The 23,854-nt window shown below is 37.2% G+C and overlaps 9 protein-coding genes across 19 annotated transcripts; 7 read left to right on the top strand and 2 right to left on the bottom strand.

The window, feature by feature from the left end:
* The first annotated feature begins 16 nt into the window (after positions 1 to 16).
* Positions 17 to 1,291, top strand: LOC104718203 (oxygen-evolving enhancer protein 3-1, chloroplastic). Its single transcript, XM_010435899.2, has 3 exons — positions 17 to 333; positions 680 to 975; positions 1,071 to 1,291. Exons 1-3 carry the CDS (start codon positions 54 to 56, stop codon positions 1,167 to 1,169), a joined length of 675 nt encoding a protein of 224 aa, XP_010434201.2. The 5' UTR covers positions 17 to 53; the 3' UTR covers positions 1,170 to 1,291.
* A 784-nt stretch (positions 1,292 to 2,075) lies between these two features.
* LOC104718201 (pentatricopeptide repeat-containing protein At4g21300) lies at positions 2,076 to 5,725 on the top strand. Of its 11 annotated transcripts, XR_015568565.1 has the most exons (5): positions 2,109 to 2,161; positions 2,241 to 2,575; positions 2,679 to 4,807; positions 4,913 to 4,991; positions 5,184 to 5,725. XR_015568565.1 is itself a non-coding variant. In XM_087469320.1 (3 exons), exon 2 carries the CDS (start codon positions 2,244 to 2,246, stop codon positions 4,770 to 4,772), a length of 2,529 nt encoding a protein of 842 aa, XP_087325446.1. In that variant the 5' UTR covers positions 2,076 to 2,161; positions 2,241 to 2,243; the 3' UTR covers positions 4,773 to 4,807; positions 4,916 to 5,725. The 11 variants fall into 11 exon arrangements, 6 of the variants coding, with proteins under 6 accessions (XP_087325446.1, XP_087325447.1, XP_087325450.1 ...); XR_015568563.1 differs by having other exon boundaries at positions 2,101 to 4,807; positions 4,916 to 4,991; positions 5,184 to 5,407; positions 5,484 to 5,725; XR_015568564.1 differs by lacking the exon at positions 2,109 to 2,161 and having other exon boundaries at positions 2,410 to 2,575; positions 4,916 to 5,407; positions 5,484 to 5,725.
* Positions 4,795 to 5,602, bottom strand: LOC104718202 (protein DESIGUAL 2). The gene is made up of 3 exons (XM_010435898.3): positions 5,464 to 5,602; positions 5,181 to 5,386; positions 4,795 to 5,076 (listed from the first exon to the last, which is right to left on the bottom strand). Exons 1-3 carry the CDS (start codon positions 5,560 to 5,562, stop codon positions 4,875 to 4,877), a joined length of 507 nt encoding a protein of 168 aa, XP_010434200.1. The 5' UTR covers positions 5,563 to 5,602; the 3' UTR covers positions 4,795 to 4,874.
* Positions 5,726 to 6,047: 322 nt separating the features above from the next.
* LOC104718200 (protein HEAT-STRESS-ASSOCIATED 32) lies at positions 6,048 to 7,725 on the top strand. The gene is made up of 5 exons (XM_010435894.3): positions 6,048 to 6,442; positions 6,529 to 6,723; positions 6,796 to 7,003; positions 7,090 to 7,313; positions 7,415 to 7,725. Exons 1-5 carry the CDS (start codon positions 6,179 to 6,181, stop codon positions 7,523 to 7,525), a joined length of 1,002 nt encoding a protein of 333 aa, XP_010434196.2. The 5' UTR covers positions 6,048 to 6,178; the 3' UTR covers positions 7,526 to 7,725.
* A 104-nt stretch (positions 7,726 to 7,829) lies between these two features.
* Positions 7,830 to 11,532, top strand: LOC104718199 (subtilisin-like protease SBT3.1). Its single transcript, XM_010435890.2, has 9 exons — positions 7,830 to 8,513; positions 8,601 to 8,692; positions 8,791 to 8,888; positions 8,989 to 9,150; positions 9,236 to 9,897; positions 9,980 to 10,263; positions 10,350 to 10,464; positions 10,546 to 10,732; positions 10,808 to 11,532. The coding sequence occupies exons 1-9, from the start codon at positions 8,289 to 8,291 to the stop codon at positions 11,380 to 11,382; spliced, it is 2,400 nt and encodes a 799-aa protein (XP_010434192.1). The 5' UTR covers positions 7,830 to 8,288; the 3' UTR covers positions 11,383 to 11,532.
* Positions 11,533 to 11,773: 241 nt separating this feature from the next.
* LOC104720216 (subtilisin-like protease SBT3.12) lies at positions 11,774 to 15,564 on the top strand. The gene is made up of 8 exons (XM_087469326.1): positions 11,774 to 12,605; positions 12,723 to 12,814; positions 12,918 to 13,015; positions 13,146 to 13,966; positions 14,023 to 14,303; positions 14,412 to 14,526; positions 14,619 to 14,811; positions 14,901 to 15,564. The coding sequence occupies exons 1-8, from the start codon at positions 12,495 to 12,497 to the stop codon at positions 15,455 to 15,457; spliced, it is 2,268 nt and encodes a 755-aa protein (XP_087325452.1). The 5' UTR covers positions 11,774 to 12,494; the 3' UTR covers positions 15,458 to 15,564.
* A 224-nt stretch (positions 15,565 to 15,788) lies between these two features.
* Positions 15,789 to 16,591, top strand: LOC104718198 (transcription factor DYT1-like). Its single transcript, XM_010435889.2, has 3 exons — positions 15,789 to 15,971; positions 16,056 to 16,259; positions 16,343 to 16,591. The coding sequence occupies exons 1-3, from the start codon at positions 15,789 to 15,791 to the stop codon at positions 16,589 to 16,591; spliced, it is 636 nt and encodes a 211-aa protein (XP_010434191.1).
* Positions 16,592 to 18,984: 2,393 nt separating this feature from the next.
* Positions 18,985 to 20,817, top strand: LOC104718196 (transcription factor bHLH103-like). Its single transcript, XM_010435888.2, has 7 exons — positions 18,985 to 19,325; positions 19,410 to 19,641; positions 19,734 to 19,832; positions 19,979 to 20,044; positions 20,172 to 20,237; positions 20,323 to 20,379; positions 20,484 to 20,817. The coding sequence occupies exons 1-7, from the start codon at positions 19,075 to 19,077 to the stop codon at positions 20,628 to 20,630; spliced, it is 918 nt and encodes a 305-aa protein (XP_010434190.1). The 5' UTR covers positions 18,985 to 19,074; the 3' UTR covers positions 20,631 to 20,817.
* A 997-nt stretch (positions 20,818 to 21,814) lies between these two features.
* On the bottom strand, positions 21,815 to 23,643 carry LOC104718195 (U-box domain-containing protein 8). Its single transcript, XM_010435887.3, has one exon. The coding sequence runs from the start codon at positions 23,310 to 23,312 to the stop codon at positions 22,185 to 22,187; it is 1,128 nt and encodes a 375-aa protein (XP_010434189.2). The 5' UTR covers positions 23,313 to 23,643; the 3' UTR covers positions 21,815 to 22,184.
* Positions 23,644 to 23,854: the final 211 nt, after the last annotated feature.

The following is a 23,854-nucleotide window of genomic DNA, read 5'->3' as shown; positions in this document are numbered from 1 at the left end:
TCATCATCGCTTCAGTTTTCTTCGTCTTGAGAAAATAGATAATAAAAAAAATAATGGCTTCGATGGGTGGATTACGTGGCGCATCTCCGGCTGTTCTTGAAGGAAGCTTAACGATCAACGGATCGAGCCGTCTAATGAACCTCACCGGAAGAGTGTCTGTGGCTCAAAGGTCTAGACTTGTAGTGAGAGCTCAGCAGAGTGAGGAGACTTCTCGACGGTCTGTGATTGGAATCGTGGCTGCTGGTTTAGCTGGTGGATCGTTTGTTCAGGCTGTCCTCGCTGATGCTAATCCGATCAAAGTTGGTCCTCCTCCACCTCTTTCCGGTGGTCTTCGTAAGTTAACTTATTAATCTTTCAAAAAGATTACCATTAACATTTTTATTATGAGATTAAGAAACGTAATTTAGGTTAAGCTATCTAGATACATTGTTGTAAGGTTACAATGTGGCTGCTTAATCGTTTTTTTGTATAAGAACTGATAAGAGTTCATAATAATCAAGCATGTGTTCAAGAAGAAGAATGTTTAATCTGGATTTGAGATTGGTTTGGTACTTATAGCTTAGATTAACTGGAATATAATAAGTATGACATAGAGTCATTAGACAGATAGCACTAATTAAGATTGTTTTATTTTATAGGGTGACAAGTGACAACATTGTGTATTGTTTTTGTTGAGCAGCTGGGACAGATAACTCCGACCAAGCAAGAGACTTTTCATTGGCGTTGAAAAACAGATTTTATTTACAGCCATTGCCACCAACAGAAGCTGCAGCTAGAGCCAAAGAATCAGCTCAGGATATCATAAATGTGAAGTCATTGATCGAAAAGAAAGCTTGGCCATATGTTCAGAACGATCTCCGTTCCAAGGCTTCTTATCTTCGTTATGATCTTAACACAGTCATCTCCTCCAAACCCAAGGATGAGAAGAAGCCCCTCAAGGAACTCACTAAGAAGCTCTTTGATACCATCGACAATGTAAGTTTCCTCCATCTAACTTCGATTATCAATGATTCTGTAAATGTTTCTTATTTGTCTGATCAAAAGTTTGTTTATGGTTGATGCTCCGGCAGCTGGATTATGCGGCGAAGAAAAAGAGTTCCCCGCAGGCTGAGAAGTACTATGCTGAGACTGTCTCTGCTTTGAACGAAGTTCTTGCCAAGCTTGGTTAATTAAGCATTTTAATGATGTATTTTTCTTGTAAATTATCATCGCATGGTTTTTGCTCCTGAGTACTTTAGACTCAAATCAAATTCGTGAATCTCAATTTATGTTTCACGTTTTTTACCAGAAAGAATGGTAATTTCTTGAATATGCATTAACTTTGCTTGCATGGTGATTTACCAAATCATATCACACTTAAATTCATTACATTTCTTAAATCATTTTCCATCAATTTCATCTATAATATTCACGTATGATTTTTAAACTAGTGGTAAAAAATGACAACACCATATTTTAAGGTGTAATTAAAATGGATCATCATTTTTCATTGAAACTGAAGAGTCAAGTAACATTTCTAGTTTTGATTTCACTACATAGTTTTCAATTCAAAAAATTATTGGTATTCATTATTTTTGTGAAAAGGATCGCAGTCAAAATTATACTTCTTCAATTTAGTGTATCATATACATGTTCATTCAAAAGAAACCAAATCTTCCTTTGAGTAGATTATCTATCTATTCATACTTTTGTCTTTACAAGAAACTATTCCATGTATTTTAGGCTTTAAGCTATACATTTTTTTTACTAAAGTTCAAACTAAATGAAATCGATTCATGGAAGCTCTTTGGTTTATTTCTTCTACACTTTATTTGAGGTCGATTCTCATAAAAGTACAAATTATACAGATTGATTAAAACTACATTATTGGATATCTCCACATGATGTACAAGGTCCAAAACCTAATCGAGCTTTAATTCGATTAAACATTTACAATAATATTACATGATTATATTCGTAAAATAACGATTATAAACCGAATCGAAAAGAAATTATGCTAACCGGAAACATCCGGTTCGATATTTAAACCAAGCTTGATTCGATGTGGCATCGATTTATTTGCACGTGTGTTTATACTTTATAGTCCTTCGTCTGCCCTAATTCCCGGCGCCCTTTCCCCGGCTACTTCACCGATCGTCGTCGTCGGCAACTCGCTGATTCAGTGAGTCCTCGATGGCGAATTCAATTAGTCTTTAAATGTTTTCTTCTAATTTTTCTTTGCCTCTATCTTTTAAAAAAAGGCTATGAGTATCTCCACAGTCGCTAAGCGCTTTGCGCCAGCAATGGGTCCGTACAAATCCATTCCAATGAAAAATTCGTCTCAATTTCTCGGAGAATCTCTCCCTCGTCGACTTACATTACTCTTACAAGCTTGCTCTAACCCAACTCTGCTTCGGCAAGGTAAGCAAGTTCACGCCTTTCTAATCGTAAACAGAGTCTCCGGTGATAGCTATATCAATGAGAGGATCTTAGGGATGTACGCAATGTGTGGTAGCTTTTCAGATTGTAGTAAAATGTTTTACAGACTTGATTTAAGGCGTAGTAGCATCAGACCATGGAATTCGATTATCAGCAGGTTTGTTCGAAATGGTTTATTGAATCAGGCTTTGTCGTTTTACTTCAAGATGTTGTGTTGTGGAGTTAGTCCTGATGTATCTACGTTTCCTTGTCTTGTTAAGGCTTGTGTTGCTTTGAAGAATTTTAAAGGGATTGAGTTTCTTTGCCGTACGGTTTCTTCTCTTGGGATGGATTGTAATGAGTTTGTGGCGAGTTCTTTGATTAAAGCTTATCTTGAGTATGGAAAGATCGATGTGGCGGGTGAGTTGTTTGGTAGAGTTCTTCAGAAAGATTGTGTTATATGGAATGTGATGCTTAATGGGTATGCAAAGTGGGGAGCTTTGGATAGTGTTATAAAAGGGTTTAGTGCAATGAGGATGGATCAGATTAGTCCTAATGCTGTCACGTTTGATTGTGTTTTATCGGTGTGTGCCTCTAAGTCATTGATTGATCTCGGACTTCAGCTTCATGGTCTGGTGGTTGTTTCTGGATTGGATTTTGAAGGTTCTATCAAAAACTCGCTTCTATCTTTGTATTCTAAATGTGGTCGTTTTGATGATGCATCTAAGTTGTTTCGGATGATGTCTCGTGCTGATACGGTGACTTGGAATTGCATGATATCTGGATATGTTCAGAGTGGACTAATGGAAGAAAGCTTAGTTTTTTTCTGTGAGATGATATCTTCAGGTGTCTTACCTGATGCTATCACATTTTCTAGTTTGCTTCCATCAGTTTCGAGGTTTGAAAACCTTGAGTATTGTAGGCAAATTCATTGTTATATCATGAGACATTGCATACCGCTGGATATCTTCTTAACAAGCGCTCTTATCGATGCCTATTTTAAGTGTAGAGGTGTTTCTATGGCACAAAATATTTTCAGTCAGTGTAACGCTGTTGATGTTGTAGTGAACACATCAATGATCTCTGGGTATTTGCATAATGGTTTGTATATTGATGCTTTAGAGATTTTTAGGTGGCTAGTTAAGGTAAGAATGAGTCCGAACGAGATAACTTTGGTGTCTATTTTACCGGTAATTAGTGGTTTGGCTGCATTGAAAATCGGGAGGGAACTCCATGGTTTCATTATCAAGAAAGGTTTCAATAACAGGTGCAATATTGAATCCGCTGTTATCGACATGTATGCTAAGTGTGGAAGAATGGATCTTGCTTATGAAATATTTGGGAGACTCTCTAAGAAGGATATTGTGTCGTGGAATTCCATGATCACACGTTGTTCACAGAGTGATGATCCGAGTGCGGCTATTGATATATTCCGTCAAATGGGAGTTTCAGGAATCAGTTTTGATTGTGTTAGTATTTCAGCTGCTCTTTCTGCTTGTGCAAACTTACCTTCCGAGTGTTATGGGAAAGCTATTCATGGTTTCATGATAAAGCATTCAATTGCTTCTGATATATATAGCGAAAGTACATTGATAGATATGTATGCTAAGTGTGGAAATATAAAATCTGCGATGAATGTTTTTGAGAGGATGAAAGAAAAGAACATTGTTTCGTGGAATAGCATCATTGCTGCATATGGGAACCACGGGAAGTTGGAAGATTCCCTCTGTTTATTTCGTGAAATGGTTGCAAAAAGCGGAATTCGTCCTGATGAAATCACATTTCTTGAGATAATATCTTCATGTTGTCACGTTGGAGATGTTGATGAAGGAGTCCACTTCTTCAGATCCATGACTGAGGATTATGGAATACAACCACAGCAGGAGCATTACGCTTGCGTTGTGGATCTGTTTGGACGAGCTGGTCGATTAAATGAAGCATATGAAACTGTTGAGAGCATGCCGTTTCCTCCAGATGCAGGAGTTTGGGGCACATTACTTGGAGCCTGTCGGCTTAACAAAAATGTCGACCTTGCTAAAGTTGCTTCAAGCAGGTTAATGGATTTGGATCCTCGGAATTCTGGTTACTATGTTTTGATTTCGAATGCACATGCTAATGCCCGGGAATGGGGTGGAGTGACTAAAGCACGGAGCTTAATGAAAGAGAAAGGAGTTCAGAAAATTCCAGGTTATAGTTGGATCGAAATCAACAAAATAACTCATTTGTTTGTTTCTGGTGATGTAAATCATCCCAAGTCTTCACATATCTATTCGTTGCTAAATTTGCTTCTCGAAGAGCTGAGGCTAGAAGGATACATACCACAGCCTTATCTCCCATTGCACCCAGAGTCAACAAGAAAACTAAATCCGGCTTGAAGATTCATTGAGAAAGACAAAGTATAGAAAACCAGGTATATATATATATCATTAAGTCAAATTAAAACATTGTGTTAAATTTAATTAAAGAAAGAAAAAATTTCAAGCATGGATGGCGCTTGTCTGTTCTCGTGTTGAAGCAGTTGCAGAGATGTAATAAGCAACAGCGAAGAGACCGTGAATGAAACAGAGGACCCCTCCTATGGACAGAACCCGATGGTGCGATATCCCACAATTCTTTCTTGATCTTGAGTTTGCCATTGTCCCTACGATCAACATCGAGAACGCAATCGCTAATATAATCCTGAGAAAACACAAAAAAGGATCTATGAACAAAGCTCTCTACAAGTCCCCTTCATCACAAGAGATTTACACATTTGTGCTGTTTATGTGGTGTTTTTGACTTACCAGGAGAATATCAGAGAAGCCACGGCGAGCTGTTTATTCGCAGAGGACTTCTCAAGGTCTTGTCTTGAGACAACACATAAACACCCACCAAGCAAGTTAGCAGTTACATGGGCTAACGCCAAAAGGATGCAGGCAGCTAAACCATACTTGAAGGCTGTGTAACTCGGGTCTCTACACTCGAAAATCCACATCTTCAAATGCTTGACCTACACCCCAAAAGCAAACAAGTTAGTAAAATCCGCAACTCTGATCAGTCTTGTGGATGTGTGTGTGTGTAATGTACCTTGTTCTGAGCTATTTCAGCTTCAATGCCGAGAATTCCTGCTGAAACATCCATGGCTAGGATCAAGATACAGATGAAGAACCCTACATTCCTTGCCATTGCCAGTGAAACAAGTTCTTACAAGCAAACAAAGAAAGCAGCAATGACTATTTGTTCAAGTAATAACTTGTTCTTGTATATTTATAGGCAATTAGAATTGTAAGCTTTAAGAGAGACTCTCTTCGTTGGATGGAATAGGAATAAAGTTAAAGATATAAGTCTCCTTCTCTTTGCATTTTTACTAAAGATCATGTTAAAGAGAATAAAAGTTTAGCTGTGATCCTTCATGCAAAGCTCTCTTTTATTCATCAGAGACATTTAACTTTAACAACATTTTGAAGGACAAATAATGCAATAATCAAACTTAATATTATACATTAGCAAAATCATACTGTATTTCAGTGGAATTAAAGAAAAATACCAACGGGCACTTTTTCTATTTGTAGCTAATTGCTTAATTTGTATAGTATTCTTTATCCTTCCCCTTCCATGTTATATAACCTTTCTAATATTCGTATTCTTGGACAGAGCAGCCAAGCAAAGAAGATGAGAAACGTTTGCGGTTTGAAACGCTGTCATATAACAAAAGTTTCAATTTCCTTAAAATTTGCGTTTCCCATTCTTTGTTTCGTTAATGACGTGGCGACGTTAAGAAGAGTGACGTGGAGAGGCGGTAATGACGTGGCATATTTCTCTAGAAGCAGCTCCACTCTTCGACTTGCTTATTTTGTGTCTTTTAAAAAAGAAAATTCGAGTAATGTTCGATTCTTCGAGAGTTCGAATTCTCAGGAAGAAGAAGAAGAGAACAGAGAAAATGGCGGCGTACTACAGATGGAAGAGTTTCGAAGAGAACGAAGATCGGCCGGAGAAGCCTCGCCGTTACGGTGTAACGGAGATTCGAGGTCCTCGTTACTCCGTTCTCAGCCAGAACCTTCTTCAGGTACCTTACCGTTTTAATTATTCCGGTCATGATTTTAGGCTTTGACTTGATTAGGCTCTTACGGTTGGTTAATCGTGTTGATTTAGGAAATATTTGAATCGATGGGACAATTTGTTGATGGATTAAAGTTCTCTGGAGGATCCAACAGTTTAATTCCAAAATCATTCATCAAACAAGCTATTGAAACGGCTCATGAACACGGTGTGTATGTTAGTACTGGAGATTGGGCTGAACATATGCTTCGGAGTGGTGGTCCTTCAGCTTTCAAAGACTATGTGGAGGTAAAGATGTTTGTGGAAGATGAGAAGAATTAGGTTTTTATGAGGTTAATTGTGTTTTTTTGTTTGGAGCAGGAGTGTAAGCAGTTGGGGTTTGATACTATTGAGCTGAATGCAAATTTGCTTGAAGTTCCTGAAGAAACTCTTCTGCGATATGTACGTCTGATTAAGAGTGGTGGTCTCAGAGCTAAACCATTGTTTGCTGTGAAATTCAACAAGTCTGATATTCCTGGTAGGAATAGAGCATTTGGATCTTATGTTGTTCCAGAACCTCGATCAACCGGTAAGAAACTCGTTGGATGAGCAGTGAGAGACTGAGAGTTTTTTTAGATTTACATGCTTACTGAGAGAAGTACTTTGTTTTCACAGAGTTTGTTGAGGACATAGATCTCTTGATCAGAAAGGCTGAAAGGTGTTTAGAAGCCGGGGCAGACACGATTATGATTGATGCAGATGATGTCTGCAAATACGCAGATTCTCTTCGAGCAGACATAATTGCTAAAGTCATAGGGCGTTTGGGTATAGAGAAGACTATGTTTGAAGCATCTGATGCGAAGTTGGCTGAGTGGTTCATCAAACGTTATGGTCCAAATGTATTTGCTGATTCTCCTCTCTACTTATTTTTTTAAAATTTTACCTTCTGTTTGATTGGTTACCCTCACAAGATTCCTGTCTCTTCGTCTTTGGTTTTCAGGTGAATCTCTACGTGGATCATTCTCAGATTATGGATCTCGAGTGTCTCCGTGGTCGTCATCTGGGTAAAGATCACCAATCTGTTCTCGGTTCCTCCTACTTCTTGTTTTAAAGCAGTAGCTCTTTCATTACGTCTAAAGCTGTGTGAATTCTTATGAATTATGTTGCATGTGTCTGATGTTTTGTGCTTCTTTAATGCTGTAAGAAAGCAAATGTTTATGAGAATAATGTGATCACTGATCTTATAATGTCTTGGTTAAGTCTCTTATAATGTATACTACCGAGTAAAGTAATGCACAAGGGTTTTTTGTTCTTGTTTGTCTTGAGCAATAAAATAAGCAGTTCAGTATCCTTTAAGCTGTGAATCCAAAACATCAATTTTTAACCATGCGTTTTACTATTTTGGTTAAAACTTCTCTGTAATATCTTTTGATATATATATAGAATCATAAAGTTCTACCAACCATAACCAGTGGCCTAATTTAACTAGGTGCCATTCTTATCTATCAACATTTAATTTTCATTTCACCAAAATAGAAAATTGTGTTCTGATGTTTCCTGTCTGTCACTCCAACGCATATGTCATATTTACATTTCAATTTAAGATTTTTGAATCTATTGTACCCGTAGTTATCATAATTATACTCTAAATTTAGCTTGTGCCTTACTGTCATATGCCAATAACACCCATTTTCATTGTGCTTGTTAGTAGGTACGACGTTTATTTAGTGCAAGATACAATCAGTATGTGTGTTAATTGGTTATTCTGTTAATTTATGGAGCCAGAGTTTTTTTAACAGTTTAGTTTAAAACAATGGGGATCTATCTATAAAAACACAAGGGAAATCCCGGAAAATAAACACTTTCGTTGGAAAATGAAGAGAACTTTGAAAATGGATAGTTCTTTTAGGTTGTGTTTTGCTGCTATAGCATTTGGGTTTGTGTTTATAACAAATGGAAAGCTTAGCTCTGGAACAACACCCCACGAGGCTGATCCTCCTCAGGCATCAATGTTCGCCTTCTCTCCAGAGGCTGCTCCTCTAGAGGGCGATGATTATCTTGCAGATAAACCTGTGCCACCATTTGTCCCCGAGTTCCCGGTATGTAGTCAAATTGTTTTAGATACATGAGGAACTTTTTTTTTGTTGTAATTCCTCATGTATACATTATCTTTCTGATAATAATAGGTTTATATATTTTACTTGGGGGAAAGGAAACATAAGGATGCTAAGTTGGTGAAACAGTCACATTTTGCAATACTGAAATCGGTGCTTGGAAGGTAAAAGAGTGGTTGCATTGAAGATTTTTGGGTGTATAACTTAGCTTCTGAGGTGGTTATAACTGAACTAATCTTTTGGTTTGAATCCTGTGTTACAGCGAAGAAGCAGCCAAGAAGTCAATGGTCTACAGTTATCACCATGGATTTTCTGGCTTTGCAGCCAAGCTCAGACCAGCCGAGGCAGAAAAATTGAAAAGTATTGTTCTTAATTACATATTTCTCGCTTGTTCATGAGTTCTTAATATTCCAAAACTCAGAATGCTTTTTTACTAAATCATTCTCTGTATTGCTACTAGATCATCCTGAAGTCATTATTCTTCTGGAAAACCGAAAACTTGTGATGCAAACGACACGGACATGGGATTACTTAGGCAAATTTTCAACTCCAACTTCTTCTAAAGGTCTTCTACATGAGACCAACATGGGAAGTGGTGCTATTATTGGCGTTATCGACTCTGGTATTATATTAATCTCTCTAGCAATTTGTTTCGATCTCAACTTTTCTAAGCAGAGCGTTAAGACATCCTGACATTATATGAGCAGGGATATGGTCAGAATCAGGTGCCTTTGACGATTATGGATATGGGCCAATACCAAAACACTGGAAAGGAAAATGCGTATCTGCAGACCAGTTCAGTCCTGCAGATTGCAACAGAAAGCTTATTGGAGCTAAATACTATATTAATGGTCTTAATGCAGATCTCGAAACAAGAATCAATAGAACTACAGAATATCTATCTCCTAGAGATCGTATTGGCCACGGGACTCAAGTATCCTCAACGGTAGCTGGTTCTTTCGTTTCTAACATGACTTTTCCTGGTCTCTCATCTGGGTCAATCATGAGAGGCGGCGCTCCAAAGGCGCATATAGCTATGTATAAAGCATGTTGGGGTGTGGAAGGAGGGATGTGTTCAGTTGCTGATGTTTGGAAAGCTTTTGACGAAGCCATTCACGACGGTGTTGATGTTTTGTCAGTTTCTCTTGGTGGCTCGGCCCTGAAATCTCTTGATGCTGAAATCGACATCGCAATTCCAGCACTACACGCAGTGAATAGAGGTATTCCTGTCGTTTCTCCAGCTGGTAACGAAGGATCCCGCTTTTCATCGGTTGTTAACGTTTCTCCATGGATTTTAACTGTGGCTGCGACTACCCTCGACCGGTCTTTCCCCACATTGATCACACTCGATAACAATAAAACGATTCTGGTACATTTTAAACTTCTCAATCTCTGACAATGCAACGCTTGTGATTGAAAGTAAAGTTGCCTTTTCATTGCCTGTCTTTCAGGGTCAGAGTCTGTACACAGGACCAGAAATTGGCTTCACTGAAGTGATTAGTACTGATGATCATAGTAATCTTGACCAAGTTACAAAGGGTAAAATTCTATTGCACTTCTCGGCGGGTAACAGTGGTCCGCTGGCGCCGGACGTTGTTCAAAAAAACGGTGGTATCGGTCTAATTGATATGAGAAGTCCGAGTGATGATAGACTTGAATGTCCCGTAAACTTTCCCTGTATCTACGTGGATTTGGAAGTTGGATCCGAGTTATTTTTCGACATCCATACTATGAGGTTATCTATCTTCACGAACATTGCTCAGTCAAATTAGTATCTCATCTTCTTACATATGAGAATAAAAAATTGTTGTTTTCTTGCAGCTCACTGAAAATTAAGATAAGCCCATACAAGACAATAATTGGCGAAAGTGTAGCAAGTAAAGTTGCAAAGTCATCAGCGAGAGGGCCTAGTGCATTTTCACCTGCCATTCTTAAGGTTCTGTTTACTTCATCTCATATTCTGTGGATCACTAAATCTAGGTTTTGTTAATCAACTTAATATTTCTGTGTAATGCAGCCGGATATAGCAGCCCCTGGTGTGAGCTTACTAACACCTAGAATACCAACAGATGAAGACACCAGTGAATTCGCTTACTCAGGAACATCGATGGCAACTCCGGTGATTGCAGGAATCGTAGCACTCCTCAAGATTTCGCATCCTAATTGGTCTCCTGCTGCAATAAAATCAGCTCTTGTCACAACAGGTATAGTAATTAATATCTCTTCAAAACTCTTTTCTCATTTAAACAAAAACTCTTAAACCTTATGTGTTCTTTTAGGCATGAAAACCGATCCACATGGCGAGCGTGTGGCTGTAGATGGAGGTAACTATAAGGCAGCCGATGCATTCGATTACGGAGGAGGTCTTGTGAATCCGGAGAAAGCCACAGATCCCGGTCTTGTATACGACATGGACATCAATGATTACATACATTACTTATGCTCCCAGGCTCTTTACACAGACAAGAAGGTTTCTGCTCTAACCAGAAACGTCACTAAAAAATGCCCAAGCTCATCTTCATCGATTCTTGACCTCAACGTACCGTCCATTACAATCCCAGACCTCAAGGGAAACGTCACAGTGACCAGAACCGTGACCAACGTTGGACCTGTGGATTCGGTTTATACGCCTGTGATGGAGGCTCCATTCGGATTCAGCGTAAAGGTTTCACCGGAGAAGTTGGTGTTTAACAAAGGAAGCAACAAGACGGCATTTACAGTGAGCGTGTCTCCGGGCTCGCACAGAGTGAACACTGCGTTTTACTTTGGGAGTTTGACTTGGAGTGATGGAGTTCACAACGTCACAATCCCAATCTCTCTGAGGACACGTTTCATCCCTGATTTTTTCCTGTAAATTGTTTTCATAAAAGTTCAAATGTTTTCACCGAGTCCATTGTAAATGGGGAGGAAAGAATACATCACAATCGGTTTAAAAGACTTTTAACTTATCCTTGTACTCCCATGGCCATGCTATGAAAATTTTCAAATGGTGATTGTTGTGAAACGACATCTACATATATATCAAAATAAATTTTACTTATTTTTTCAAATAGCATAAAAATGGCTTAAAGAGAGAGAGAGAGAGAGTTAATATATTATTAGTCGTAAATTTTGTGATGAAAAAAGTAATAACAATTGTTCAGCTGTCATTTTCTCAAATTTACTCATTTTGTTAATTAGCTCTAATATTTGTTTGCAAAAAAAAAGAAAAAGAAAAATTAAAAGCCCTAAGATTTTAATATTTTGGGGTTTATTCTTCCTACAGTGTGATTGGGGAAAGAAAAAAAAGGAGAGATGTGAGATTGTTCTCTAATTGAAGAAATTTACTGCGAGTTGATGAAGAAGCTAATAGAGACGAAAGAGATCGATACTGCAAATGCTAATTGTCTTCCTCGTTGATCATCATTAACCTATAAGCTTCTCTCTATCTTGATTGCAGTAATTGCGAACCTAACCTGGTTTGAGATGTTGTTCATTGTTCATACTTCATATATAGTAAAGCCTATTTGTGTAATTGCTATGATTGAATAGGATTTGCGATCGTGTTCATTGTTCGTAGTCGTAAGCCCTAATTGTGTAACTGCTAGTCCCTATTCATTCGAATTTGATTTCTAAATCATCTCTTAAGAAAATAAAATAAATTTGATTTTTCTAATCTATCGTATGTGATTATAAGCTAATCCCATAAATAGAAATTAGAAATGCTAATAAAGAAAATAACAGAGATGAGATTTGTTAAGAGAGATGTGCTAAACAGCCCCAAAATTACATCTAAAAACTGATAAAACTGTCTTATGATGTCAAAATTGGACATTTTGGTTTTGTGAGCAAAAACTACCTGCTGCTAGCTATTCATGTCTGTTTTGCTGTTCTGTAAGTTTTCCAAGAAGACTATTAAAGAATGAAAAATGTAGACTTTAAGGGTTAAACCAACAAAGAAAGAAGCGATTCTTCCCCTAAAGAAACATGGGAATTGTGAAGGGAAGGTCCAAAGCTTGTCTTTTTGTTGTATTCTTGTTCATTCTCAATTGTGGGTTTTGCGTGTTTACTCAAGAAAGCAGCAATGAGAAGAGAAAGGTATGTGTAAATTGGTCCTCTAGTTTTTTTTTTCTCTTATGTTTCGTCCTTATGTTTGGTCAAATTGTGATTGATGGATGAAACGTTTGTTTGTTTGTTTGTTTCGGATTGAGGTAGATATATATAGTTCATTTAGGTGCGAGGCAACACGATGATCCTGAGTTGGTCTCTGAATCACACCAGAGGATATTGGAGTCGGTTTTCGAAAGGTTTATATGATATAGAAACAGAGTTCTTGATTTCGCTTTCCTGATGATGTTGATGTCTCATGAATTTTCGAGCTAATGATTTTTGTACATGATGATGATGAAGCCCGGAAGCTGCTCGAAAGTCCATCATCTACAACTATCACCATGGATTTTCCGGGTTTTCAGCCAGGCTTACAGACTCACAAGCTAAACAACTTTCAGGTTTTGTTTTTGAGTGTATATGAAAACCACTGAAATTGTTTAAAGAGGTCTTGGGAAGACTTGTTATACACACCTTCTGACACATTTTCTGGTTTTTTTTTCCATGCGTTTTGTTTCATGTCATTTCCAGATCGTCCTGATGTTTTCAGTGTCTCACCAAATCGAATGGTTCAGTTGCAGAGCACTAGAGTTTATGATTATTTGGGCCTTTCGCCAACTTTCCCCAAAGGAATTCTCCATGAGACCAACATGGGAAGTGATCTTGTCATTGGTTTTCTTGACTCTGGAATCTGGCCAGAGTCTCCGGCTTTTAACGATGAAGGGCTTGGACCGATACCGAAACATTGGAAGGGCAAGTGTGTAGCTGGAGAGGAGTTTGACCCAGCAAAGCATTGCAACAAAAAATTAGTAGGAGCAAAGTACTACACTGATGGCTGGGATGAGATGTTTCCTGGGGAACGAATCAGCGAGGAAGAATATAATATGTCCCCTAGAGGTCTTAGTGGACATGGGACTACCGTCGCTTCAATTGCAGCATCTTCATTCGTGCCTAATGTCTCATATGGTGGTCTTGCACCTGGAGTCATGAGAGGCGGTGCTCCAAAGGCTCGTATAGCTATGTACAAAGTTGTTTGGGATAGAGAATCTTTTGGTTCGTCCGTTCTGCATATGGTCAAGGCATTCGATGAGGCCATAAACGATGGCGTTGATGTATTGTCGGTTTCAATCGGCGGAATCCTTCCTACTGGCCCATACGAAGAGGACAGTATAGCGCTTCCATCCTTCCATGCAGTGATGAAGGGCATTCCGGTTGTAGCTGGCGCTTCTAATACAGGCCCCGCTGCTTCCACTGTGTCTAATGTAGCTCCGTGGTTGCTCACAGTCGCTGCAACTAGCATTGACCGTACCTTTTATGTAGACATGACTTTTGGAAATAACATCACCATGATAGTACGTAAAATGTGTTTTTTTTTTCAGGTCTTTTCACCGGGTTCCAACAGTTTCAGGGTCAAGCTCAACATACAGGTAAGGAAGTATCTGCTGGTTTAGTTTACCTCCAAGACTATCAAAACGACACCTCTCCCATACCGGGAAAAGTTTTCCTAACTTTTGTGAAAGAAGATTGGGAAATGACAAGCGCATTGGTGGCTTCAACCAACAACCAAGCCTCGGGGTTGATCGTGGCGCGCAGTACTGATCAACAAAGTGATGCTGTGTATAAAGAACCATACATCTACGTAGACCATGAAGTCGGAGCTAAGATTCTACGATACATCCGTTCGACAAGGTATATATTATCCTTTGTTTTGTATTTTTACTGATTGATCCTTCCAGGTCACACAGTAGTAGTATGTTAAACTGATCATTTTTTTCGTATGGCTCGGGGTCTCTGCAGTTCTCCCACAATAAAAATTAGTGCAGGTAAAACGCTTGTGGGACGTCCTATTGCAACTCAAGTTTGCGGATTCTCATCTAGAGGGCCTAATCCAATCTCTCCAGCCATTCTCAAGGTTCTTTCTCTAAACAAATGTTTTGAAATTTCTTGTCTTTCGTATCCAAGGATTTCTGTTAATTCTTTTTGGAAAATTAATAAATGATGCAGCCTGATATAGCAGCCCCGGGTGTGACGATTTTAGCAGCTACCTCTGAAGCCTTCCCCGATTCTTACGGTGGATATATCCTAGGCACAGGGACATCCTTTGCCACTCCCGTTGTTTCGGGGCTCGTCGTACTACTAAAAGCTTTACACCCTGACTGGTCACCTGCCGCGCTTAAATCCGCTATTATGACTTCAGGTTCTTGAAATCATCAAAAACGTCTTTCTCCTCAACCACCATTCTTTCGCTAATCTAATCTGACGTTGGTTGTTATTTTGTTATTATAGCATGGAAGACCGATCCATCCGGGGATCCAATCTTTGCGGAGGGACAACCACGGAAACTGGCTGATCCATTTGACTACGGTGCAGGACTCGTGAACATGGAAAGAGCCAAAGATCCGGGACTTGTCTATGACATGAATGTCGACGATTACATTCACTTTTTCTGCGCCTCTGGTTACAACGAGACAGCAATCACTATACTCGTCGGAAAACCCACGAGATGCTCGTCTCCGTTACCGTCTATACTCGATTTTAACTACCCGGCCATCACAATTCCCGACCTTGAAGAAGAAGTGACCCTCACGAGAACGGTGACTAACGTTGGACCTGTTGATTCGGTTTATAGAGCTGTTGTGGAGCCTCCTCAAGGTGTAAAGATTGTTGTTGAACCGGAGACTCTAGTGTTCTCTTCGAACACGAAGAAACTTGGGTTTAAAGTTAGGGTTTCGTCAAGTCATAAGAGCAACACTGGTTATTTCTTTGGTAGTTTCACTTGGACTGATGGGACTCGAAATGTTACCATTCCTTTGTCTGTGAGGACTCGTGTTTTGAACCCTTGAATAAGAAGATTCCTCAATTCGTCATAAATTGTTTTTATTTTCTTTCTCTTTTTCTATGTAATAATGAAAACAAAAACATATAATAAAAATTTGTAATTTTCATTCTCTACGTTTGACTCTAACTGAAATCACATCAATAATATAACAAACTGAGACTGAGATTCTCTCTCTATTCTCGTCTCTTCTCTCTCCACTAACAGACTTCTCTCTACATGAGAAACAACTATATAACTCATGTCTTTTACCACCATCACATAAACAAGAAAAAATAAAAAAGAATACTTTTGTCTGAAAAATATTTATTAGAGGAGAAGACGAAGAAAACATAAAAATGGGTGGAGGAAGCATATTTCAAGAACCAGACAGGATGAAACGTAGGAGACAAGTAACAGAAGAGAATATGGAAGAAGATGAGAGCTTTAAATCTCCAAATCTTGAAGCAGAGAGACGTAGAAGACAGAAGCTACATGTTCGGCTTATGGCTCTAAGATCTCATGTCCCAATTGTCACCAACGTACGTAATTCCGGTATCTCAGGTTTTATAACTTTTGTGTCTACTTTGGTTATGATTGTTTTGTTATCTTTGTTTTGTTTTCAGATGACTAAAGCGAGTATTGTTGAAGATGCGATTACTTACATAGGAGAGCTTCAGAAGAATGTTCAGAATCTATCAGAGAAGCTTTTTGAAATGGAAGAAGCTCCTCCTGAGATTGATGATGTAGAACAAACTGATCAGACGATGATTAAACCTAAACTTGAAACTATTCATCTAAAAGAAGAGATGAAGAAGCTTGGAATCGAGGTTTTAAATTAATTTCCTCAATACATTTTCTTGATTGGTTTTGTTATTAATCTTTGCTAAACGAAGTTTTTTTACTTGAACAGGAGAATGTGCAGTTGTGTAAGATTGGGGAGAGGAGGTTTTGGTTAAAGATCATAACAGAGAAGAAAGCAGGGATCTTTACTAAATACATGGAGGTTATGAGGTTTCTCGGATTCGAGATCATCGACATTAGTCTAACAACTTCAAGTGGAGCAATTCTCATTAGTTCCTCAGTTCAGATACATGAGGAACTCTGTGATGTTGAACAGACTAAAGATTTTCTGTTGGAAGTTATGAGAAGCAATCCATAAGTTTATTTACACCTTGGAAATTTTCTAGATCAAATAAGATTTTCATTATTGTTGTTCCAATTTAAGAATATGTGATTTGATTCAGATGAAACAGAGTTTATGTTATAAGCCAGTGAGATTCTTCTTGCCTTCCATATCATGTGATATTATTAATGTGAGAAAACAGAGATTGGTTTAGTTTCTAAGAAATTTGTAGTGATCTACAGGAATGTAATTTAGGGTTTATGGATCTAAATCTAGTTCAGCTAAGAGAGTCTGAAATTTCATTGGAGGCTGATCATAACTTAGCAAACTCAAACTCAGTAGGTGGATATTGGACATTAAGTAGCAAAATTTTGGGGGGTTTTGAGCATTATTACAAAAGATGTGGAAACAAAAGTAAATTCCACCATTTGCTGAGGTAAAAGATAGAAATCATTAAAATCTTTTCTTTAGGGTCCGACCCGGCACGATCCGAATCCGGCGCGATTTTATCATAAATGGGCTTAGAATGAATCAGCTTATCAGCACTTCAATGGGCCAATTCTTAAGTTGGCCGCGTTTCATCATTTGTGTAAGGTTGGATTGGAAATTAGAAATTTGGAAGCTAAAGTTATTAAAAAATTGTTATAGAGACAAAATCAGAAGACAAATGGTATAATTTTCCCATCACTTAACTTAACTAACACTTTCTACATATAAAATAATATACCGTTAAACCTTTTTTTGACTTTGCCCACTCCACTAAAAATTGTTTAACAAAGTAATAAACAATATGGTTTTGATATACAAATACAATAATTCATAGTTCTCACTTTTCATATCATGGAATGAAGTTTACAAGATGGACCGTTATCTCAAGTCAAAGGAATCAAATCAACAATCTCGAGATTTTAAGAATGTTGGTCTTAAAATTATGTTGAACTCAAATCGTGTAAAAAAAGAAGTTCAATTTGATTGACATGAAGAAAAAATCCAGTAAAGGTTGGTTCAATAATAATTTTAGTTGGTTCAATTCTTTCTATTGAAGTTGGTGTGTAACCTAAGTCACTAGAACTAGAGGTCTACAATTATTACTATATTTATGTATTGACTAAAAATATTAAAATGATTTGCTGAGTCAAACTATATGACATGAGCGTATTTTGGTTTTGGATATCTTTCTAGAATTAATTATATAGAAGATCAAACCCTAAAATAATCCAAGTGGATTGGAGTAGACGGTATGACTTAATCCATATATGTACACATAATTGTTTGTTAGCGATCGTATTCGAATATCAACAATTTATTTTAATCATGTTTTCTAATTAATCTAATAGAAAATTAAACTACATTCTTATTGTTTGAATTAGCAACTAGCAATCCAAAATATGTGGTACATGTACATACAGTATATGGTTACGTCCTAACTATTAATTTGTAAATAGTTGTATTTATGTATAGATGTTGATCAAATTCAGATAATTAATTCTATTTATTTTGTTTTGTGTGGTCTATATTTGTTTGAAGTTATCTTATTTATGCAAAAAAGTAGAAAAAGTCGACAGGTATATATGCGCACGTACGTACGTGTGTACAACAGATATCCGTATGAGTGGTCGACTGGTCGTATAAGGAATAAACGAGGCCAGAGCCGACCAACCATTTTGCGATGGATTTGGTAACGTTGACTTCCTTTTCTCTTGTACGTATTCATCGAACATCACAAAAATGAATATAAGTGGACGACAAATATTTATATCAATATTTGATTTGATATGCATAAAGTAAAGGTGACATCAATTTTGTTAACATTTATGTAGTAATAAATGAAAGGACCCTTTAAATATTTATAATTCGATAAACACCAAAACAGTAGTTATATGATGTTTGAAATAAATACAATATCCGTACGATGAGTCACTAACAAATAAATACAATTTTTCTTCGAATCAAATTTGATAACCATTTATCTTACCTTAGCTAGAGATATACTTCAACATATCAAAACATCTATAGTTTCAGATTTCAATTATCTCCAACTCAGTAGCTATTTGAAATTTAGTATTTAGTACTACCATCTCACATCAGCGAATAAGGATAACAGTTGAAAATAGTAAATTTGGTTTATAATGTTTAAGAATATTGGGTCACAGACTCTCCTGTAGTATTTATGCTTTTATGAGTTGTTAAATCAAAACTCAAATTACAATTTGCGTACGTTAGTAAAAACTGACATCTTTTAACGTAATTGCTTATGGCCTAACTTCCTATCGACTACTCTGATAACATACATTATCTATATCCCATCATGATCAAATAATTAATAGATTAGTTAAGGAACTACCGATAAAAATAGAAACTCTCGCGACATCTTTTAAGTCGTTGACTTAAACCTCATCGCCACATATAAATACAAACCATCATCAACATCATTGTCTAATGCAAACTCCCAAATAATTCGGAAGAAAATTAAAAGAATACACAAACCTAAACCAAACAGCTTACGTAGCTAACAAGACATGACGGAAGAATTTGACACCGCGAGATTTTGTACCGGAGCATGGTGGAGCTCCTCCAACAGCATCTTCCCCGGCTGTTCTCTACCTCGTTCCGCGGAAGTTGTCGTCGATAGCGGCAGATATGAATGGCAAAACATTGATACCCTCAATGCCAAAACCTACAACGAGAACTATCTTGATACTTCCACATTCTTAGGCAGTGCAATTACCGATTCCACCTCACAAACCTACGTTTCGAGTCAATATAATCTGTAAGTTCATGTATGTCTTATGTGACGTACGTAAAATTAATCATGATCTTTGATTCCTGACCATCCTTTTATTATCGTTTCCAGCCATGGAGAAGAAAGATTCGGTACGATAAATAGTTTTCTAGAAGGATTGTTTGATTCTAATGAACAATTATTGGTTCCTAACTGCCCGAAACCAGAACTATTCGAAAGCTTTCACTTCTTTGATGACGTTTTCTTGGACGAATCAAGAATGGTATCAGTTTTCGATCACGAGATCAAAGACAAACCAAAGGACGACAACATGCAATCCTGCAAGAGTCTGGTTACTTGCAAGGTACGTTAATCAATCTATTTTCTTTTATTGTATAATTTTATACGAGGTTCCTTTCGGTAGATTTTGATGTTGTTGTGACCAATTAATTTTAGAGAGCAAGTGAGAAAACTGAAGAACACGAAGATATTGAGTCATCACAGCCATTAAAAAGGCCAAGACTTGAGACACCATCTCATTTTCCGAGCTTCAAAGTTAGTATAACAAAATATCTTACTTCGTCACTTTTCAGAAATTACAGTATCACTTAATAATTTAGTTATGCAAAAAAAAAAACCCCTATATCCATGGCCATGCACAAAACTATTTCTAATTTCATTAAACTATTTTGATTGATAAGGTTCGTAAAGAGAAACTTGGAGATCGAATCACCGCGCTTCAGCAGTTAGCTTCACCCTTTGGCAAGGTTTGTCTTCTTTATGATCTGTTATCTAATTAATATCTCAACTATAATTAGCCATAATTAATTAGGAAATTTAATTACTTCCTTTTTAGTTACTAATTATTATTTCCTGATGGTTACGTTTATGCAGACAGACACTGCTTCTGTCCTCCAAGATGCTATAGAGTACATCAAGTTTCTACAAGAACAAATTATTGTAAGCATGAGAATCTCACATATACAAAATATTACAAATTGTTGAGTTTAATTAACTGTTATATAAATTATTATTTTTAATATAGGAAAAGGTCTCGAGTGATCCACACCTGAACTCTAGAGGATCTGGTGAACAGAAGCAGGTACTTAAATTTTACGGTTAAGCAACTCTATAATACAAAATCAAATTAGTAGTTTGATTTTTGTTCTTTTGCTTATGATCATAATAAGATTCTTTCAATACTAGTGGTCAGGCAAATCAAGCAATAGTACTCATGATCAAGGTTGTAGTCCAAGACAAGACCTTCGAAGCCGCGGTCTTTGTCTGATGCCGATCTCAAGTACTTTCTCCACCCCTTCGCAGCATTTGGACACATCTAGTTTCTGGAATTAGACTGTTATAACGAAACAAGAATATAACGTTACACATGAACACATAGATAAGTTTTGTTCTTATTCAGAACTGTAAAATCCGATGTTAATTTGTTTATAAAATGTGATGTCTCGTTTCATTACTTCCTACAAATTTAGAGCTACCCCGTTGAAAGATTAAATAATTTTGTGTTTTTTACCAAATCATACAATTTTATGGTATTATGTTCACTTATTGTGTCATATTAAAGACCAAAAAAAATTTCGTGATCTTAAAATACAATTTTTTCTCACATTTTCGTGATTCCACATAATTTTTTTTTCACACTCTGTGATAATATCATTCACAGTCTGAATCCTAAAAAATGGTGTAGATTATGGATTTTTAAGGAAAAAAAAAAGATTAGGGAAGACAAATTAGATTTTTTTTTTATCCACAAAAGATTAGGAAGACAAATTAGATGATGTTTATTGTCAACAATAAATTAGGTAATTAAAATCTCAATTAAGGAGATCTTTTATTAGAAAAACAATCACTTTAATGAAAGCAGCTCCTTTTCATGGCCCTCAAAGGACACTACTATGTTTTGTTTTTGTTTGTGTGTCCTCAAATCAAGGCATATGATTGAATAAGAATAAAGCAGTATCTCAGCACTGTTTTCTAAAAAAAAAAAAGCACGAGTCAGAAAAAAAGAAAAACATAACCCATCTTTTTTTGAAGGAAAATTAAAATCATTGTGGCGAATTAAACAGAGACCATATACTTTTTTTACTAGCACGCCACAATTAAATTATACAAAAACAAAACCTAAATGGAGTAGACATGGAATCATATAGTACACTGACTGGTTTGTCCCAGTGACTATTGTAGTAAAAAGACAGGTTTGTCTTATGGAATCATCACAGTTATTAGGAGAATAAAGCAAAAAAAGATCCGGAATTTTTTTTCTTGGATCCATGAATGCTTAAAGCCTTTAAACCAACTAGAGATCAATCAAATTCTTACTGTTCTAAAATCGACTTGAAGAAACAATGATTCTTACTGTTTATGCATCTACCGACACAGTGATTCAACTAGCAAACAGTATCTATGCATACATTTAGTGAATTTATAACCAACCAAAGTGCTACTACTAATGCTTTTCATGTAATTCGTCGGCATCATGTATACTTGCAAACAAAGGGTTAGAATCAACAGAGAATAGATTAAACGCCTTGAAACTGAAATGCTTGATGATCAAAACATGAAAAAGATTACAAATCTATTGATGATGAACATTTTTGAAGCACATGAAGTAAAAACTACTATGTATGATCCTTTTATTTCTTTAATGTACAGACAAACAAAAAAACAACAAAAGCCTTTGCATATTGCTTTGTTGAAAACTTTGAACCTTTGTTTTGTTCTTCCTTTCTTTTTGTACATGAACAACAAGTGGAAAACTCCAACACAGAGAACCCCAAACTTACCTCCATATCCAAACCAGAGACAACTATAATCCCCAAAACCGCCGTGGAATAACAAAAACACGATCCTTTCAACTTCCATTGTCGGCACCAAATCAAACTCCCAAGATCATGAATTCATTGGATTCCCAAGTAAAGTATGGACTAAGTTAGTAGCATTCCTTCTGATTTTCTCACTCTCATTATCCTCCAAACCAAAGCATATCTCTACAACTCCTTCTCTCATAACCTTATCAACGATTTCTCGACTACAACAACACAAGCAATTGAGTATAAACAGAGAATACTGAATCCCTTTCAAACCCCCATTCCTCAAAACGTTAACCAAAACCTCAACAAACCCACTTACTCTGCTCATTTCTTCTCTTCCTTCTCTACACTTAACCAAAAGCCCCAACACTTCCACTGCTCTCTCCAGCCCTGAGTCAGCTGCTTTAACCAATATAGGCACCGACCCACAATCCACAACACGTTTTCTATTATCAGTAAATGAGCAAAGAGCGTAAAGCGCCGTGGCAGATTCCTTTCTCTCCCTATCATTCCCTAACTGGAGAAGAGAAACAAGAGCAGAGATTGCATCAGGATACGATCCAATAGTAGCTTTGTTCACTTCAACAACAGCTAAACTCGTTAACAGAGTAGCAGCAATGGCTTTACAATCAAGTGACCCTTCCCGTAACACAGCAACGATCCGTCTTATCACTCCATCAGCAACTAAACCAACTTTGTTATCATCTTCTAAACTAAGATTCAAAAGCAAAGACAGAGACTTTTCCTGTAAAACCTGGTTACCAGAGTCAACACAATCCAGAGCCGCACGAACCGCTCCTGATTCAGTAACTTTCCTCCGGATTAACGAGTCTCGCTTCGTGAGACGAACAAGGCGGCTCAAAGACTCGAGCTTTGATGCATTAGAAGACGATCGAGAGACGAGGGTTGAGATTAAAGCTTGGGATTGAGACTGCTGAGAGTGTTCTTGCTGAGTCCGAGGTCGTGATGATTCCTGAGGACTCACATGAGCAAAGTTTGAGATTAAGCTACGAAGTGCGTGATTAGGAATCAGAGAAGGGGTTTCTGATAACGGGAGCTTGGTGATTGGACAAGTTCGGTTGCCTGAGTCAATCCACCGTTGGATTGAGACCCGATCGAAGGTGTGACCCGATTGGAGGATGACCGGGTCGGACATAATCGCGAGGGAGATCGGGCACCTGAAGTCGTTTGGTAACTCAAAGGCCATCTATAGTTATAGCTCTTTCGAGGTTTGGAATGAGAAAGAGATAAGATTTGAGACTGAGAGAGAGTAAGAGAGAGAGTGAGAGAAGGGTTTATTTAAGATTCTTGCAGGAACAGAGCAGAGAACCGAAGGCAAAAAAAAAAGACGCTTGCTTTTTCTCCGTCTTTGAAAATTAAAATTCAGCGAGAGAGGCTCGTGGGAGTGGACGGTGAAGCTTTTTGCAGCAATGGCTATTGTTAGAGAATGACGAAAGTAACCCTTTAGTTTCGTGGATGTCCGGGCAAGGTTATTTTGGGTGCATACGATATCAACCGTTTCTATAAACTTTAGAGAATTCAGTGTTATTAGTTCAACCCATTCTATAATTTTAATAAATTTGAAAAAATCTTAAAAAAAAATTATGTGCTATTCAATCATTTATTTTAAAATATTTATCAAAATTCAGTGTTATTAGTTCTATAATTTATAAATACTCGTTAAAATTTCATGTTATTCATTTAATCATTTGTTTTTGGATATCAAAATCCATATTATGTTTTAAATGA

The sequence above is a fragment of the Camelina sativa genome, chromosome 10, assembly GCF_030686135.1.
Source record: "Camelina sativa cultivar CO46 ecotype springtype chromosome 10, ASM3068613v1".
Lineage (NCBI taxonomy): Eukaryota > Viridiplantae > Streptophyta > Magnoliopsida > Brassicales > Brassicaceae > Camelina > Camelina sativa.
Note: the sequence above shows the minus strand (reverse complement) of the source record. Positions and strands in the feature narration are given on the sequence as shown.

What these genes read in the sequence shown, in the direction of transcription:
- LOC104718203 (XM_010435899.2), top strand. Translation starts at nt 54, where the DNA reads ATGGCTTCGATGGGTGGATTACGTGGCGCATCTCCGGCTGTTCTTGAA. An exon ending in ACCTCTTTCCGGTGGTCTTC is followed by an intron (nt 334 to 679) that starts GTAAGTTAACTT and finishes TTTGTTGAGCAG; the next exon opens with CTGGGACAGATAACTCCGAC. An exon ending in TCTTTGATACCATCGACAAT is followed by an intron (nt 976 to 1,070) that starts GTAAGTTTCCTC and finishes ATGCTCCGGCAG; the next exon opens with CTGGATTATGCGGCGAAGAA.
- LOC104718201 (XM_087469320.1), top strand. Translation starts at nt 2,244, where the DNA reads ATGAGTATCTCCACAGTCGCTAAGCGCTTTGCGCCAGCAATGGGTCCG.
- LOC104718202 (XM_010435898.3), bottom strand. Translation starts at nt 5,562, where the DNA reads ATGGCAAGGAATGTAGGGTTCTTCATCTGTATCTTGATCCTAGCCATG. An exon ending in CTGAAATAGCTCAGAACAAG is followed by an intron (nt 5,387 to 5,463) that starts GTACATTACACA and finishes TTTGGGGTGTAG; the next exon opens with GTCAAGCATTTGAAGATGTG. An exon ending in GCTTCTCTGATATTCTCCTG is followed by an intron (nt 5,077 to 5,180) that starts GTAAGTCAAAAA and finishes GTGTTTTCTCAG; the next exon opens with GATTATATTAGCGATTGCGT.
- LOC104718200 (XM_010435894.3), top strand. Translation starts at nt 6,179, where the DNA reads ATGACGTGGCATATTTCTCTAGAAGCAGCTCCACTCTTCGACTTGCTT. An exon ending in CTTTCAAAGACTATGTGGAG is followed by an intron (nt 6,724 to 6,795) that starts GTAAAGATGTTT and finishes TGTTTGGAGCAG; the next exon opens with GAGTGTAAGCAGTTGGGGTT. An exon ending in TCAAACGTTATGGTCCAAAT is followed by an intron (nt 7,314 to 7,414) that starts GTATTTGCTGAT and finishes TTTGGTTTTCAG; the next exon opens with GTGAATCTCTACGTGGATCA.
- LOC104718199 (XM_010435890.2), top strand. Translation starts at nt 8,289, where the DNA reads ATGAAGAGAACTTTGAAAATGGATAGTTCTTTTAGGTTGTGTTTTGCT. An exon ending in CGAGGCAGAAAAATTGAAAA is followed by an intron (nt 8,889 to 8,988) that starts GTATTGTTCTTA and finishes TATTGCTACTAG; the next exon opens with ATCATCCTGAAGTCATTATT. An exon ending in ATAACAATAAAACGATTCTG is followed by an intron (nt 9,898 to 9,979) that starts GTACATTTTAAA and finishes CCTGTCTTTCAG; the next exon opens with GGTCAGAGTCTGTACACAGG.
- LOC104720216 (XM_087469326.1), top strand. Translation starts at nt 12,495, where the DNA reads ATGGGAATTGTGAAGGGAAGGTCCAAAGCTTGTCTTTTTGTTGTATTC. An exon ending in ACAAGCTAAACAACTTTCAG is followed by an intron (nt 13,016 to 13,145) that starts GTTTTGTTTTTG and finishes TGTCATTTCCAG; the next exon opens with ATCGTCCTGATGTTTTCAGT. An exon ending in GAAATAACATCACCATGATA is followed by an intron (nt 13,967 to 14,022) that starts GTACGTAAAATG and finishes CAACAGTTTCAG; the next exon opens with GGTCAAGCTCAACATACAGG.
- LOC104718198 (XM_010435889.2), top strand. Translation starts at nt 15,789, where the DNA reads ATGGGTGGAGGAAGCATATTTCAAGAACCAGACAGGATGAAACGTAGG. An exon ending in ATGTCCCAATTGTCACCAAC is followed by an intron (nt 15,972 to 16,055) that starts GTACGTAATTCC and finishes TTTTGTTTTCAG; the next exon opens with ATGACTAAAGCGAGTATTGT. An exon ending in TGAAGAAGCTTGGAATCGAG is followed by an intron (nt 16,260 to 16,342) that starts GTTTTAAATTAA and finishes TTACTTGAACAG; the next exon opens with GAGAATGTGCAGTTGTGTAA.
- LOC104718196 (XM_010435888.2), top strand. Translation starts at nt 19,075, where the DNA reads ATGACGGAAGAATTTGACACCGCGAGATTTTGTACCGGAGCATGGTGG. An exon ending in AGAGTCTGGTTACTTGCAAG is followed by an intron (nt 19,642 to 19,733) that starts GTACGTTAATCA and finishes AATTAATTTTAG; the next exon opens with AGAGCAAGTGAGAAAACTGA. An exon ending in CTCATTTTCCGAGCTTCAAA is followed by an intron (nt 19,833 to 19,978) that starts GTTAGTATAACA and finishes TTGATTGATAAG; the next exon opens with GTTCGTAAAGAGAAACTTGG.
- LOC104718195 (XM_010435887.3), bottom strand. Translation starts at nt 23,312, where the DNA reads ATGGCCTTTGAGTTACCAAACGACTTCAGGTGCCCGATCTCCCTCGCG.